Source organism: Olea europaea, chromosome 8, assembly GCF_002742605.1.
Source record: "Olea europaea var. sylvestris chromosome 8, O_europaea_v1, whole genome shotgun sequence".
In the NCBI taxonomy this organism is placed as follows: Eukaryota; Viridiplantae; Streptophyta; class Magnoliopsida; order Lamiales; family Oleaceae; genus Olea; species Olea europaea.
The window spans coordinates 4,104,621-4,122,141 of record NC_036244.1 but is presented as its reverse complement, the minus strand read 5'-3'; the positions used below and the strand labels follow the sequence as shown (position 1 = coordinate 4,122,141).

At 35.3% G+C, this 17,521-nt stretch overlaps 2 protein-coding genes across 2 annotated transcripts; both read right to left on the bottom strand.

Moving 5' to 3' along the window:
• Positions 1 to 6,832: 6,832 nt before the first annotated feature.
• LOC111399213 lies at positions 6,833 to 7,785 on the bottom strand. Its single transcript, XM_023026479.1, has one exon. It carries the CDS (start codon positions 7,612 to 7,614, stop codon positions 6,946 to 6,948), a length of 669 nt encoding a protein of 222 aa, XP_022882247.1. The 5' UTR covers positions 7,615 to 7,785; the 3' UTR covers positions 6,833 to 6,945.
• A 1,114-nt stretch (positions 7,786 to 8,899) lies between these two features.
• Positions 8,900 to 11,399, bottom strand: LOC111398562 (endoglucanase-like). The gene is made up of 3 exons (XM_023025523.1): positions 10,717 to 11,399; positions 9,782 to 10,379; positions 8,900 to 9,532 (listed from the first exon to the last, which is right to left on the bottom strand). Exons 1-3 carry the CDS (start codon positions 11,284 to 11,286, stop codon positions 9,111 to 9,113), a joined length of 1,590 nt encoding a protein of 529 aa, XP_022881291.1. The 5' UTR covers positions 11,287 to 11,399; the 3' UTR covers positions 8,900 to 9,110.
• Between the last annotated feature and the right edge of the window lie 6,122 nt (positions 11,400 to 17,521).

Genomic DNA, 17,521 nt, shown 5'->3' with positions numbered 1-17,521 from the left:
ATTTTACATTTCTCTGTCTATTGAAACATGTTTCCTCATTCCAAAAGTTTAAAGAAAGGGAAACATTTATATGTTATCTTCAAGACGAAATGACTCAAGGCTGCTACAAACCTAGTAAGACTTTGTACCTCTTTGGGCCTTTTAGATGATCTCCTTTTGATTAGAGCACTAGTATTCTCTGGATTGGCCTCAATGCCCCTCTGATTGATCATGTAGCCCTAAAATTACCTTGGGGTAACTCCGAAAGCATATTTGAGGGGACTAAGCCTCATCTTGTACCTTTGAAGTACCTGAAAAGCTTCGCTAAGGTGTTTAGCATGATCTTCCATCGTCAAGCTTTTCATAAGCATGTCATCCACATATACCTTCACTGTCTTTACAATTAGGTCTGCAAACATCCTGTTAACCAATCTTTGATATGTGGCCCCCGCATTTTTCAACCCAAAGGGCATTACTTTGTAGTAATACAATTCTCTGTCAGTTACGAATAACATATGCTTCTATCTGTAGGATGCATTGTGATCTGGTTGTAGCCTGAGTAAGCATCCATGGAGCTTAATAGTTCATGTCCAACTGTAAAGTCAACTAGTCAATCTATATGTAGTAGTGGAAAATTGTCCTTAGGGCATGCTTGGTTAATATTGGAAAAGTCCACACATATCATCCATTTTCCATTGTGTTTCTTTAATAGGACGAGGTTTAATACCCACTTTGGATAAGTCGATTCTCGGATGAAGTAATCGTCAATCAACTTTTTGACCTCATCTTTTAAGGTTTCGTACCTTTTTGGGTTAAGGGCTTTCCTTTTTACTGGTGAGGGGTAGCATTTAGATCGATATTTAGGTGATGGCAACTAACTTTTGGATCAATGCCAACCATGTCTTCATGCCTCCATGTAAAGACATCCAAATTTTCATATAAAAAACACTTCAATTTCTCCTTTACTACAGCAAGCAGGCTGCGGACCTGAAAGGGTCCCGAGGATCCACTGTAAAGCTCTCTAGTTTTTTGACCGGAGCTGTCTGTGGCTCACAATCAATAAAGTAGGGATCCAGTTTGTCAAGACAAACCACTTCTTCAGTGGCTCTTCCTTCTTTAGGGGTTAACTGTACTTCGAAAATAGCATATTCTTTAAAGGCGTCTATTATCTCGATGTCATCCCGTTGTTCAGGTCTTTGCCCTTGTTCAGGGTCATCATTCACATTAATGTCCATTAAAATTACATTAAAGTCCCTTGGCTCAGCTTTTCTAAGGAAGTTGGTATAGCACTCTCTAGTACTTCTTTGGTTTTCCCTAACTATGTGATGTGATACTAAGGTGGCAAAAATTATAAAGAACTTGTTGATTGTTGAAGAGAGGCCAAGACCAAGATTCGAGTTCAATTCGAGCCAACAATGCCACGCAAACACTTATTCAAGCTATGGAGTTCAAAATGTTGAAGTTTGCAAGCCAAAGATCTAGATTCATGTTGGAAGTGGAAGTTAGGACGAACACGATTAACTTAGTTCAAATTTAGGACATAGGAACTTTGCTACTAAACTATCAACCATGCGACCGCATAGTCAATCAACCATGTGGTCGCACATTACCATGCAATGAAGATAGCCAGGAAGCTACTTACTTCCATGCGATCATGCACACGTCTACCTTGCGGTCATATAGAGCAGTTCGAGAATAAAAAATTTCCTTTTTCCGCGATAGTTTTATTTTAGCTAGAATTCGTGATTTTCATAACTTTTATATTTTTAAGAGTTTTATCCCATTTTAAACTTTTTTTTTCTAGGTTTAGTATAAATAGGTTTATTTTTCTTCATTGTAAAAAAAAAAAAAAATACTTTTTGACATGATTAATTTAGAGATTTCTCGAGAAGCAATTTGCTTTCAATTCTTTTGTTCTCGATTGACTAGATTATTAAGGATGAAAAACCTATTACTCTTCTATCGTTGACACCACAACAAGCGCATGAAGATCAATTTAAAGTTAAAAGTGAGAAAAGGAAAAAGAATGAGAGAAAAGGGTGAGGTAGATCTTCTACAACAAGAGAGTAAGAGAGAAAATAGTGAGGTGACTAAGTGTGAGGAAAAAAGTAGAGCCACAAGAGAGAAAAGAAATAGAGAATGAAAAACAAAATAGAGAGGTGGCTAAAAGAGAAGTGGAGCCACAAGAAGAAAAAAGAGAGAGTCTTTAGTTACATGAAAAGGAGAGTCAGTTGGAGAGGGCTTTTGTGAGAACTAACAATTCCCTCTCTTGTTTGGCTATTTCTGTATTACAGGATTTTGAAGACTTGGTATATGAAAACAAGCCTATTGGGATACCATACAATTCGAGCATTGAGCATCAACTTGTGGATGAAGCTAACTAACCCCACCATTGTTTGGTTATCTCTTTATTATCAAAGGCTGACTTTGTGATCTTTGAGAAAACAAAGGAGTTTCAAAGCTAATGGAATGAATATATATCCATGGGGTTGAATGACAAAGATGATCTAAAGGGCAACATAAATCCATGTGCAGTGTTATTGCTACAAGTAATTGGCGAAGATAGGATAGAGAGGATGCACAATGACTTACCAAAGGAGATTGTTCTTGAAGCATCTCAAAATTGCCAAAGGAAACAGTCGAGACGTGTACTCTTTGATCCATGCAATGGTGATTGGGTGTACATACAAAAGAGGTGGATACGAACTCAAAGGAAGTCGAAACTACATCCTAGAGGAGATGGACCATTCCACGTCATTGTCATGATTGGAGACGAGGGCTATAATTTGGTCATTCAAGGTGCGGAATTGAGGTTAAATCTTTTCAAAGAGAGCGAGGATTATGTGATTCTAGGGGGGCAAAAATTATCAGGAACTTGTTGATTGTTGACGAGAGGCCAAGACCAAGATTCAAGTTCATTTTCAAGCAACAAAGCCACGCAAACACTTGTTCAAGCTATGGAGTTCAAAACATTGAAGTTTGCAAGCCAAAGATCAAGATTCATGTTGGATGTGAAAGTCGGGACGAGTGGGATGAACTTGGTTCAAATTTGGGATATAGGGACTTTGCCACTAAACCATGCAACTACATAGTCAATCAAACATGTGGCTGCATGCTACCATGCAGTGAACATGCGACCACCCACATATCTACGATGCGGTCGCATAGAGCAATTCGAGAATAAAAAAATTCCTTTTTCCGCTAGAGGTAGATTTTAGCTAGAATTTGTAATTTTCATAACTTTTATATTTTTTAGAGTTTTATCCCGTTTTAAACTTTGTTTCTAGGTTTAGTATAAATAGGTTTATTCTTCTTCATTATAATAATAAAAAAAGACTTTCTGACATGATTAATTAAGAGATTTCTAGAGAGGCAATTTGCTTCCAATTCTTTTGTTCTTAATTGAACTTATCAAGATTATTATCTTGTGGTGTTCAAAACTACTGGGTGATATTCTTAAATCTTGTAATCTAGAGGTCGACATATCAGTTGATTGTTGGTTGCTTGATTAAATATATTTGGTTCAAATCCAAAACCTTAGCTTAATTGGCTTTCTTGGGTTTGGTTCAATCTTGTTGTGGGTTTCATAGCCATCATTACTACACAAGTTCACATCACTATGGCTATGCTATTCTCTATTGGAAACTTTATACCCAGGTGGTGAATGAATTTGACGGCCTATAATTCCTTTAACACTGGTCTCCCAAGCGCTCCATGATATACAGAGAGATTATCCACTACCAAAATTCCATGAATTGGTGAGCCATGAATGGATATGTCTATATCTGTATTGCTAGAGTAATTTTTCCTCTTAGGACGATGCTGTCAACGGTAAATCTATATAAGGGGAAACTCATTAGAGTTAGCTCGTGTTCAACTTCAATATTATCAAATGTGGCTCCGAATATGATGTTAACTGAGCTTCAATTATCTACCAACATTTTTTTGAGACCATTTCGAGCCACAATAGCCCTTACCACCAGGGTGTCACAATGTGGATAATGTACTTCTATGGCATCGTCTTATGTAAATTTGATGGGTTGTACCCTTATTTCAATAGAGGATAGGCTGTTACTCACTATGAGGTGTTCAAGGCTTCTTTAGCATTGTTTCTTTGAGCATTTTTCAATTCTCATCCGATGTATGGGCTTCCAAAAATGGTGTCGATTTCTCGGATAAGTTCACGACCAACATTGGCCAATAGGCTTCTTTGTCTCTAATCCTCTCTGGGCCTTTCACCCTAGCTATTTTACCTTCGTGGTGCATTACTTCTATTGGGGTGCCTTGTCTCATTATTCCTAGGTTGTCGATCTTGTCTAAGATGTTCGTCTCTTTGCGAACGTCTATTGTGTCTTTGGTTGTTAGGGTGCTTTGCAATATCTCTACAATCAGCAGTGTTATGGCTATAAGAATGGTAATATGTGTAGTTGAGGATGCTTTATCCCTATTTCTAGGTTTGGTACCTCATCATCTACTTCTCCCCATATGAGGGAATCGTTGGTATGGTCTACCTTGGTACGCTTCTGTATTGGGATTCACCTCCTCATAAGATAAGGTAGGAAATGCACTTAATATTACTGTTGCAAATGCTTCTCCTCGGTTGAGGGAGGTTGACTGTTTGACCTGGTGCTCCATTAAGTTGAAGGTAGGATCTTTTCCTCTTTGCATTTGTGGAGACAGAAGTCCTCGATTCGCCTTATTTTGATAATTTCTTAATTCTTCATTGATCATCTCACGCCTTATCATTCCTAGTAAGAGAGAGTTCATATCCAATCCTCCCCTTAGAGCTGTTAGTGCTACTCTGTATTTGACTTGGACACAATAGATCATCTCATTAGTAAAATGAGATAAGAAATTTTTCAACGATTTCCCTTGTTGTTGCCTAATGTTCTAGAGGCGCTATAATAGCCTTTTTCCCTCTTTACTTGTAGCAAAGCGCTTAAGGAAAGCTTTCTTGAAGTCTGACTAGCTTCTAATGCTTCTCTCTGGAATCCTAGTGTACCACACTTCAATCTATCGGCTTAAGGTTAAATGGAAAGCTTTGCAGTTCATGGCAGGATTGTAGTAGCTCAGTCCATATGTAATAAGTATCCCCCTTTGAGTGTAGGAAGGCCTCCTTACCCTGTTCTTCCTGCTCCTCTCAAGTTCATATGATTTTTGAAGTTGTAGAAGTGCTTTGCAAGATCACTTCTTCCATCATACTTGGGGATTTTAGAGAGAGTAAAGTGGTTTAGGACAAGGGTATTCCTAATCCCTTGTGAGAAGGTATTCCTAATCCCTTGTGAGAATATGAGATTATCATCACATTAAGACCCTAGGACCTTTGGTGTTCGTCAAAATTTTCATCCTCTCTTACTTGTGTTTCTTGAGGTAGTTGAGATAGTCTTACTTGATTTATTGCTTATTCTGCCTTCCTCTCACGTCTATTTGTAGGCAATAGTTTCGGGGGCATGTCAATGTAACCTAGTTTATTGTGTCTTTTGAACTGAAGTGGCCTTTGCTACCTCTTTCTAGATGCAAAGAAAGGTTAAGCTTGCCTATTTCTACGCTGCCCTAGGCTCAACCTATAAAAGACGCTAACTAACCTCTGAGGCAGGTCTTCCGGATCATAGTTTGGAGGAAAATTGAATGGAACCTCATGAGGTTGATCGGTGGCATAGTTGGTTGATGTATTAATCTAAACTTCCCTTTCTTGAAGGGCTTTTTCCCTAGTCTGATGCTGGCATCCAATCATTTAGCTCTAAACCTACTCTTCGTTACGGTAATAATTTCCTTTGGAAGGGTCTTGGAATGCATTTTCCTGAGCTGCAGAGGAATTGGTACCCTCCCTGACTCTGTATGTTTCTTAGTAACTCCTTTATGGCAAGGTTCTGTTAGGTTATGCTTCTCATAATGGCAGCCATAGTGGCTACTTCTCTAGCGAGTCTAATAGCTATTCTAGACCTTCCTCGTCTATGTGGTTGGTGGTACAGATGGCGAGTTACTAATACATCGTATGAGCATTCACCTTCTCCAGGGCGTTTTCTGACTCTTCGAGATGCTGACTCTTTATTAGAGAAACTCATGGCAGTCTTTCTGTACAACTTGATTTCTTGGCACTGTAATTTTCCTTTATTTAAGGAATTTTCAGGGCGTTGTTGAGAGAATGACTATGACTTGACTTGAGGAATATTCGGTGATTCTTTTTCAGGAACACTTTTTTTCTTCAAAAGTACGTAGTATTTTCAAATGAAGATTGTTGGCTTTCTTCCACGGGATTCTCTTGGTTGGATGTATTATTTTCCACAGACGGCGTAAATCTGTTGATCCTTTTTTGCAATGGCAATGTGGATAATAAATGTCGGGTCCACTCGTGTTTTCATGAGCAAATTTCGACATGTTTTTATCAGAATAACCAATCAGAGGGTCGAGGGATGTGGAAGATGCTCTACAACAAGAGATGAGCACGTTTGAGCATAGATAGCATGATTGGGAACAGATGTAAATAAACAATCACAAGCCGTCTCACATTGATAAAGGGTTAGTCGACCTACATCCTAGGCTGACATTTCTGACATCCATTAATTCAAACATTACATCAATCATTCCTATAGATATTCTACAGATCAGCTTTGAAGGCAGCAAGTGCTTTGATCTCGAGAGAGGACTTCGGCCGTGAAGGAAAAGTATTTCGGATGGTAGATGTTCTGCCAAAGAAAGTGCCTCAGCCAAGAGTGCATTGGCCAAAGAACGAGTGCTTTAGCCAAAAGGGATTGACTCTTTCCTTTTTCCTTTATTTTGATTTTTTGACTATCAAATGTCTTGTACGTACTGCCTCTACGTGGTTTTCATTGGGAGCTTACGATATGAGACATAACAAATTCAAATGTAAATTATGATATGCATATGCATACACTCTTGATAACATTCCCCCTACTTATTTAATTACTTGAAAATAATAATAAAAAGGGAAAAAAATTGTCTACATTACAAAGATGTTTTCCTCTTGCAATTCTGATCTTGAATGGCTAGGCTACTTGTATTAACAGTCATTGTGCAATTCATTTGCACCACGACATGCTTTTTTATAATGTTGATAATTTTCACCTTTCCACTTATTTTTGTATAGGTACTTACAGACAGTACCCCTGAAGCCAAATCACTTTTTAATCTTGGTAAAATCAATATTTTACCCTCCATAACATCAATGCGAAAGTTCTTATCAACAGTTCGTCGCCCCCTTGCCTCGCCGGCTGCGATTCGGGCTTCCCCGATGACATTACCGTCGTAGTACAGACTTAATGTAGTGTTGCTAAACTTGAAGGAGGCCACATTAGGGTTCTTGACAGAAACATCAGCTTCAACTGTTAGGTTAACTGCCTGGCCGAGATTATTTGGCCTCGCAAGTGCATCGAATCCTTGAATCTTTACATTCTTCATCTTGATCACGGGATCCTTTACGTGAAAAACGGTCAACATGAGCACTAACATAATCATAACTATAGTTAAGAAGATTGCAGTTATGCAGCCACAGCAAGTGATGCACTTTCGGTGGTGATGGTGTCTGAATTCCATCGATATGTCTTCATCTTCATTGATGTCGATCCCGATAGAGGCCGGGGCTAATGGCAGCACTTGCTCCCTCTTCTCGGTCATGACTGAGTACCAATCAAGGTTGTAGCAAAAGGGTTTTACTACTTTACGGTAAAGGAAAATTGGAATACAAGTAATTGATATCAATTGTTGAGGTTATTGAGTCTTGTATCGGTCACAAACTTCTAACACGGTTTTGAATATTGACTGGTGACCTTGTTTTATGGAACTTGATGTGTTTTGGATAGTAATCAAGTGTAAAATGCACAAATAAGTCATGGAAGCTTCTGATTTCTATGTGAACGGAATGAGGTGGGATAAGAAATTGTCCATAAGGAATAGAAAATGGGGTCAAAATGGGATTATTAAACTCTAATTTGTTCCAATTGGGTCATTGAACTTTGACTTAGTTCAAATTTAACGCGTTATCGCATTATGTCATCTATCATCCACAAACGGATAGAAGTTGTTTAAGAGTCACATTATAATTGTTCGAATTAAAACGGGAGAATAATGGTTATGTATTGTTTGTAAATTAAAAAGTTAAAAGTACGTGATTATAGTGATAAATTGATATGTTACGCAACAATTACGTGAAAGATTCAATGTGGTGTAATAAATAAGTAAGAATTTCATCTCTTGAAGAGATAAAAGGTAACAGAGTTTTGAAAACCAAATTGTCCCACCCACAATCCTTCATTTGTTGCTCGAGAGGAACATTCATTTGTCTGGGTTATGGCTCGAGAGAAAGAAAGAGGGGACGAAAGAAACAAGGCTGAGTTTAGGAATGAGAAAGTAAATGACGTTAGATCAATATGACCATACTTGATGAAGTTAATTTAGACATTTAAACTTTAAAAAAAAAAAAAAAAGCCTCTAAACTAAAAATTGTCATTTTGCTTTTTGTCTGTTACAACATGACCATTTTCGAAAAATCACCAATTTGGACATGAAATGATGGAGTGTGCTATACAATTCCATTGGCATGGGACCAAAAATGTTGAAAAGTATTAAAGACTTAAAGCCATGAGACTTGCTTAGTCAAAGTCTTCTACCACTTCATGCCAGAACATAATTAATGAAGAAGATTCGTGGGAATTAACAGAACCAACACTTTGATCAGAATTCGAATATGAAAATGATCCTTATGGACCATTTAGTCAGTTTAAAATTTTGGTCAATTTAATGATTTGCCTAATGAGGACCACACGATCACATTAGGAATTTTTTGGAGATATTTGATACCTTCATTATCGATAACGCGACAAAAGAAGATGTAAAATTGAGACTCTTCAATAAGACTATAAGTAAGGACGTAATAATCAATCAACTTAAATAATACATCTTCTAATATATCGAAACATAAAATTCAAGAAAATATAATTAATAGATTCAAGTGGCATGTATGAGGATTCTTATGAATCAAAGATGTATTCTAGGCCGACGAATGTCGTGTTATAAAAATGTAAAGAAAAAGTGAAACTTCATTAAACTATAGAGTCATGTCGTGTACACTAGTAGTGTATAACAAACTCCGAAAACCAAGGTAGACCCTTTTATTAATGGGCTGAAATAAGCTTAAACCATTGAGTCTGAGGATTTTTTTGACAATTGGAGTCATGAAATTCCAAGCACATGCATTTCTTGGTAAGAATTTTGGAAGAGTAATTTTCAGGATCCCATTCCAAGCACAAGTTTGTCCCTTTCTCATCTTTATTTGCCAACTGAAATTTTGAATTGGAAAGAAATTCCCAGTTAGTCAGGCAATTTGTGGAGAGTGTAACTGGAATTCCATCTCCTGCTGAAGTTAAACACAATGGACTGCCCATTAAACGAATTGGGGTTCCATTTCGATTATGGCTCCATAAGTTGAAGCTCAAGCAATCACTTGCTCGAGTTTCGTTGTTGGCGTCGACCTGAATACAACTTCCGCTCATTGGATGATACAGTATGTAATACATTGGATCCACGAACTTTGGATCTGTGTAGAGTTATTTTCCAAATAAGTAAAATAAAAGAAACTTTTCTGTTATACAAATATATGTTGCCCCTAAAGAATGCAGTGAATCGACTAATAAATAAGTACTTGTTGATTCAATCGAATACCAAGAATTGATTCAATTTTTGTTGATTCTACTTGAATACCGAATAAATAATTTAATTAACAAATAGTTGATTTGTGTTCGAATAGAGTAATTGATTTGGTATAGCAGAAAAGAGAGAACTTTACCTTGGAGTTTTTGTTGGATGAGCTGAAGCTTCCTATGAAATTCTGGGCTTCTAAGGTTGGTCCAATTTGAGGTCAGAAGCCCAAAACTCTCCTCAGGCCCATGAAGCCCATCTCGTATATAGTAACTGCCTTGTAAAGTCCATATACTCCAGTCCAAATCCATTTCAGCCAAATAGCCCAAAAAGCAGCCCAAAAACATATTGTCGGCCCGGTTCAGGCCCAACTGATTAATCCCAAATTCACTCACAAACAAAGGTGCAGAATTATTTCCCTCAATTAAAAATCCAGATTTAGTTTTTATTTCTTGAGTAACATTTTCACAAACTTCATTTGGTGACTGGTTTATCCATAAATCACTTTGTCCTTCACTGAATGAATACCTATGAATTTCATAGACCAATTTGTTCTCGAAACTTAATTGTAATGGCTTTGCTTTTAGGAAAGTAAAATCAAGATCGTAACCCAAACAAGAGACGATTACTAGAAGGTTTGAATTTGCTTCGTGAATTGTCGTTGCACCCTTCTTGATGTATTCATACCAAACATTCTCGTTTTGGAGTGGACCTCGCAATTCATTTCTCATACTCATGGCCACAACCTACATGCAGAAGAAACCATCGTTTAAGTACCCTATTCATGCTTGGAGATAACTGCTCCATCCATCTTCAATTCTTGAAATAACAAATTTGTATATCATGAAATCAAGAAATCAAGAGGTTCGGGATGACAAACACAGTTAATCGATAGTTTTGTTTCCTTTGATCATCGAATTTTTCTGGCTTATATTTATACACTACTTATAATCGTTTAAGTCATTTTTATCCACACAATTCTAAAAACCCACAAAAAGTACTCACTTCGTAACTCATTACTGGTGTGCTTTCAAAATGTGACACGAAAAATGATAAAAATAAAAATAAAAATTTCACACTTACCATAGACGTGTCTTTGTAGTGCTTGGCTACAAAGGCCAATCCTTGTAACCACTCTATGGGGTCAAAAAACTTGTCCCCAAAGAATCCATTCCCATCTTGATCACCACAACACCAGATTGGTTTGCTAACATGATTATCAAGAACCACCATAATACCACACAAACCAAGCTCTTCAATCACGGAATTTTGGGCATCAACGACGGTCAGGTTCACAAGATCCGGGTTGTTCTTGGCTATGCCCATCAAGGCATCTTCAAGTCCAAGATTGCGAAAAGATTGGGTTATCGTGAGATTGGGATATCGAGTTACCATATAGGTTGCCCACGTGAGCCGAACGCAATTAAAGCCCATTGTAGACACATGCCTTGCAATTTGGCCCAAGGGCCTTCTATCAAGTCCCTCGGCCAACATTGGCTCGAGGTGACCCGCCCAGTTTACACACCTCAGCTTCACTCTTTCTCCGGTGAGCTCGTCTATTATCCATCTCGTGTTCGTCAATAAAGGAAGAGAATGACAGCACAAGACTGTTGAAGAAAGAAAAAATAGTGGTATTAGTAGAATAACTTGCATTTTCCCCTCAATTTTTAATCATAAATTGCTCGAGAAAATGTATAGTGAGAGAAGACAATTAATTTAGGTTGATTAGAATGTTATCTACATCCCATCGAAACACACGAAATGTGAATTCATTGAATAATTCATTAATAATTTGTCTGAAGTGGGAGGTAAGAAACAGATGGGAAATTAATCACCTGTTTCTTTTCAGAAAGTTGTTACAATTTAAGTAAAAGTAAGCTTGACATTAAATTGGTGTCGGAAAAATTCCATTGTATGGGCCACACATGTATATATTGTGAAATGTGTGATGCTAATTTTAAGGATTTGTCTGTAAAGTAATTCATTATGTTTAATTTTGGACTAATGGGTATTAAATCTCATAAGAATAAAGTATAAAAATCATAAACATTATTTTAAATTGATGAGGGGCCAATTTGAAATGACACAAAATTAATAATTGCCAATAACAGTTATTTTATTATAGGGTCTTGGTCCCCATGCACGTGAATTCACAATTCTCTGCATCCCCATTAGCAGAGAAGAAAATTCAAGAAGATCACGTAACAATTGAAAGATCAAAACTAACCAAACCATTGAAATCCATGGATCAGGGCACGTTTCCACTTTAATCTTCTATTTGATTTCAAGATGGAGCATTTATGAAATTTATGAAAGGATTTGATGAATTTTCGATGCTTTTCAATTTCTTACAAGTGGTATTAGAACACTCCATTGTTGAATCTTTGAGAAATTGCAAGAATTAGGAGTTTTACAGTTTTTGTATTGTGGGTCATTTTTTATCTTTTGTAATGATATTGTATGAAATATAAATCTTGTAATATTCTAAGGATTTTTAGATTTGACAATTTTGGATCCCTTTTTGTTGAATTTGAAAATCATTTGGCACATTATTCATGGTTATTTTTCTAGATTTGGATTAAAGTTTTGAAGTTTCTATATATGGTTTTGGGTTTTAAAAAAAAAAGATGTTTCTGGATCTAGTTGGCGACAGCACTGCGTTTTGCAGCAGCGTGGGCCTGGTTTGAAGAGCAGCACCGATTGCCGATGCCATTAATGAGGAGGGGGAGAGAGAAACAGAGAGTTTTGGATGATTTGGGGATGGGGGCCATACTTGCAAACTAGATAACTTGAGGCCCCCTTCATGCAATTTCACATAGGGTTAACAAATTTAAGTTTCAATCCCTAATGTTTAAAGTTCATCCAAGTTGGATCTTTAAGGTTATTGGTTTATTAATTCATCCCTTAAAGTTTGAAAATTATTTAATTTAGGTCATTAGAATTCTGAAATTTTCAAATAAAACCCTCAATGTTAATTAAAATTGGCCCCCAAAGTTTTAAATTTTCAGATTTTGACCCCTAAAGTTTTGAATTCTTAACCCTTAGGTCCCTAAAGTTTCTAAAGGCATCTAATGATGTAAAATTAGTGATTCTCTTTACTAAGGACTCTTTTAAAAGATATAATTGAGATTTAATTATGTGGGACAATCAAATTTAGATAATTTAGTATATCATTTGTGATAAATTAAGGTTATCTAGCATTTTGAATAAACTAATCGAAACAATGTGTAACCAAAGTGACCTCTCTTGTATAGATTGGTTTGTTTGGGATGTTTAGAATTTTTATTTATTTATTTATTTATTTTTTTGTATGTGTTTCTTCATTCAGGTATTAGTCGACCCAAGGGAAGGTTAATACTTGGCTGAACTACATACAAATTTGCGTTGATAAATGTGTGACAATTATAAGGTTTCAATGTGAATAATAAATCAATCCAAAGATAAGTTTATTATTTGATAGGATTTATTATCAATGTTTGATCATTGCACAGAGAGTACCACTTGTAATTAATATTGCTGTCCAAAGACTTGATATTAATGTTGCAGTAGGTATCTTGAGAAGGGGTTTACAATTATTTGAATTTATTGTTCATTAAATGTGGATATGGATATGGATATGAGCATGATTATTTGTTTAGTTTTTGTTCTTTGTACAGCTAATTCTTCTGTTACTATTATATTTGTCAATGTTAATTCTATTCACATGCTCAATGGGACAAACTTCAAGGGTTGGAAGGAGAACATATTGATTGTTCTTGACCGCGTGGATCTGACCTTGCACTTCGGATTGAGGAACCTACTCCTTTTACGAAAGAAAGTTCACTTGATGAAAAGAGGAACTTTGAGAAATGGGATCTCTCAAATTGCATAAGTCTAATGATCATTAAGCACAGCATTCTGAAAGCCTTTAGAGGTGTAGTATCCGAAGGGATAACTAATGCTAAGGAGTTCCTCGTCGAAATTGAGAAGTGTTTTGCGAAAAACGATAAGGTTGAAACAAGCACGCTTTTGCAAAACTTGATTTCAATGAAGTATAAAGGCAAGAGGAATATAAGGGAGTACATCATGGAGATGTCTCACATTGCTTCAAAACTTAAAGGGCTCAAGCTTGAGCTGTCTAATGACTTGCTCATACATTTGGTATTGATCTTCCTTCCTACACAGTTCCCTAAATTTAAGGTCAGTTATAATTGCCAGAAAGAGAAATGGTCTCTAAATAAGCTCATTTCATTTTGTGTGCAAGAGGAAGAAAGGTTGAAGCAAGAAAGAACAGAAAGCGCCCACTTGGCAAGCAATTGTAAGGATAAGGCAAGAAAAAGAAGAAGAAATATGAAGATGCTCCTAAGGGTCCAAAACAAAAGAAATGAAATGAAGACAAAGGGACTTATTTCTTTTGTAATAAAACTGGACATGTGAAAAAGGACTATACCAAATATCATGCATGGCGTGGAAAGAAAGGTGTAATTTTTACTTTGGTTAGATCTGAGGAAAATTTAACTTTAGTACCTAGAAACACTTAGTGGATAGATTCTGTTGCTACTACTCACATAAATGTTTCTAGGAGGGACTACTGAAAACCAAGTGATGGTGAAAGATACATCTATGTGAGAGATAGCAAATCAGTGGAAGTGGATGTAATAGACACTTTTAGGTTATTATTAGGAAGTGGTTATTACTTGGATTTGAAAGACACTTTTGTTGTACCGTCGACAAATCTGAATACTGCTGTTCATTTGGAAACAGTTAGTTTAGTCTTTCATTAAATTTCAATGTTAGTGGTACTTGTTCTTTATCTACATTTGATAACCTATACTTGCTTGATATTATTGCATTATATAATGAGATCTTGCATGTGGAATCACGTGGTACTAAACGCAAATTAAATAAAAAAATTCAGTAAAATTATCGTACAGGCGCTTAGGTCATATTTAAAAAGCTAGAGTTGAACGACTTGTGTCAGATGATATTTTGAATTTCCTTGACTTCATGGATTTTGATGTATGTATTGATTGTATCAAGGGAAAACAGATCAAAACAAAGAGATTATGTGTTAACAGAACTTCGGACGTATTCGAATTGATACACACAAATATTTGTGGGCCATTCCCTACGGCTTCGTGGAATGATCAACAATATTTTATATCATTCATAGACGATTACTCAGGTCATGGATACTTATATCTCATCCATGAAAAGTTTGAGTCACCGGATGTGTTCAAAACTTTTAAAACTGAGGTTGAGAATCAACTCAACAAAAGGATAAAGAGCGTATGTCTGACCGTGGTGGTGAGTACTATGGCAGATATGATGGTTCGGGTGAACAATGTTCAGGACCATTTGCTAAATATCTGAAGGAATGTGGCATCATCCCACAATACACCATGCCAGGATCGCCTAGCATGAATGGTGTAGCTGAAAGATGAAACATGACTCTTAAGGACATGGTAAGGAGTATGATTAGTTATTTCACCTTAGCAAAATCACTCTAGGAAGAGACTTTAAAGGCCGCAGCTTATATTCTGAACAGAGTATCAAGTATAAAGCCTAGTCTAAAGTATTTTTACAATTGGGGATGTCCAGCTGAGGCTAGGCCTTATAGGCCACATGAAAAAAAAAATTTGGACTTTAAAAGAGTAAGCAGCTATTTTATTGGTTATTCTGAGCTATCTAGGGGCTATAAATTTTATAATCCCATACTTAAGTCATTTTTTGAAACGTGAACTACAACATTTTTTGAGGATGTTGAGTTTGGAGGGGAAAATAAGCTTAGAGAAATTGTCTTTGAGGAAGAAGTTGAGGAAGGATCGATTTCAATTTCTACTATTGCTTTTGACAATGTCTAGGTTTCTATACCTATCATTGATCAAGAAGTATATACAGAACCTCAACAAGACAACGTTGAAGAACCTCCCATCCAAAATGAGGTAATTATTGTAGCACTCTGAATTTTAAATTTTAATATCGTGTGGGCTAAATTTAATGTTGGTAATTTGGCAAATAAAATAATCCATCCAACATTTTTGTCACGTTAAATTCCAAACGTTGAAATGATAAACACGTCTCACTTATTTGCATAAATGATTTATTTTGCATACGTATATTTTTTGAAATTATCATAAGTTATTTGGGTCAAATATTTAAGTTATTTCAAAAGTTGATAAAAATATATATTGATATTATGCTCATTTTGTAACTGGTGTAAATTGGCTCAAAAATAATTTTGGACTAATCATATTCGAGTTATTTTGATAGAAAGAAAATTATTCTAATCTTATATTTTATTAACATATATATGTGAGAAGTGTTTTTTTTTCTTTACACACACATTCGCAGTGAAAACACATATTAAAAAGAGATATTATTTTATTCACAAGCCATTTTCAGAATTTTTATTTTTTTTTATTTTATAGTAGCAAATCAAGGTAAGAAATATGCAAGTGGTTAATTCTTATTCTTAATATTTTATTGAATTTTGGCATGAAATACGTTAAGACCTTCAAATCGATTTTTATGTTAAATCCTACGGGATGGACTGTTTGGTTGAGTATGTAAATCACACGGGATATAGAAATTATTATGAAATTCCTTACCTATTGGATGTCGCGACCAGTTTGCTCTATATCTAAGAAATATCGGTATGCCATGTCATTTTATATTTATATTATGTTAATGAGAATATGCATATTTTTCTTACTGGTTTTTTTTTTAAATACTCACTCTTACTAGATTTTTAGATTAGAACGGGTCGTGTGGACACGTGACGGATTGATCGAGTGATGCTCATAGGGTCACCAAGTAAAATTTTTAGAAATAATAATTTACAAAGAAATCTCATTTGAAGAACACATTTATGTTTTTATGTTATAGGATTATTTGCCAATTTCTATTTCAAGAATAATTTTGTTTTATGTTTAATTCCGTGCATGTTATTTTAGTAAATTTGATATTTAAGTTATTTAACATGTTCAATTGGCAGTTTAATTCGTAGTATTTTAAGTTAGATAACCTTCAAATTTTTATTTTGAATTGTTGAATTCATCATATTGATTTAATACCAAAATTTATACATTAGTGTTAAATTCCACTTAAACTATAAAAAGAAAAAAAAAAGAAGATTTTGGTAACACTTCAAATCTTTAAAAGGAAATAAAAAAAAAAAAATGTAGTGGATTTGGGACATTACAGTTTGATATCAGAGCCCAGATCTACATTTCTGGACATCGAAAATTTTTTATATCATTATGCGTAATTTGAAATTTTGTTAAGGGAATTTTGGTAGTCCCAATATCTAGACTATGATTTTATAATTGAGTATATAAAATTGGCTGAGAAACATGATTAGTTGAATTCTGCCATCAATTTATGAACAGTTTAATTACATTATCTTCTCATGATTCTTATTTAGTTAATGTTATATAAATCTTACTATCATTAAATGTCCATGGGCATTGAGTTTTTAAGCAAACATTTGTAAATGAATAGAGTATCCTATAACTTGTTTGTTAATTTTATTTCTTTTATGGTCCAGTCATTGTACCATTCATGCAAGTTAGCCGTGTTCCCAAAAAAAATGATTAAGTACTATGATTGTTTCCAAAAAAATGATTAAGTACTATGATTTATCTAAATTTTTATTGATTTCTTGCCGTTGCAATTATTGTACACTGTGAACTATTAAAATGTTGAAAGTCTTTTCCAAAACATTTAACTATAAGTATTAGTTTCTGTTCCAGCGAATGTATCTAAGTCTAAGCAAAAAAAAAAAAGGTGTTCACATATTTAATTTTAAGTTCTATATGTGATGTGATTTTAACTGAAACTTAATCAAGTATTAAAATAAGACTCATGGTATTTAGCACTTGTCAATCAGCTACCGTCCGATGAATCA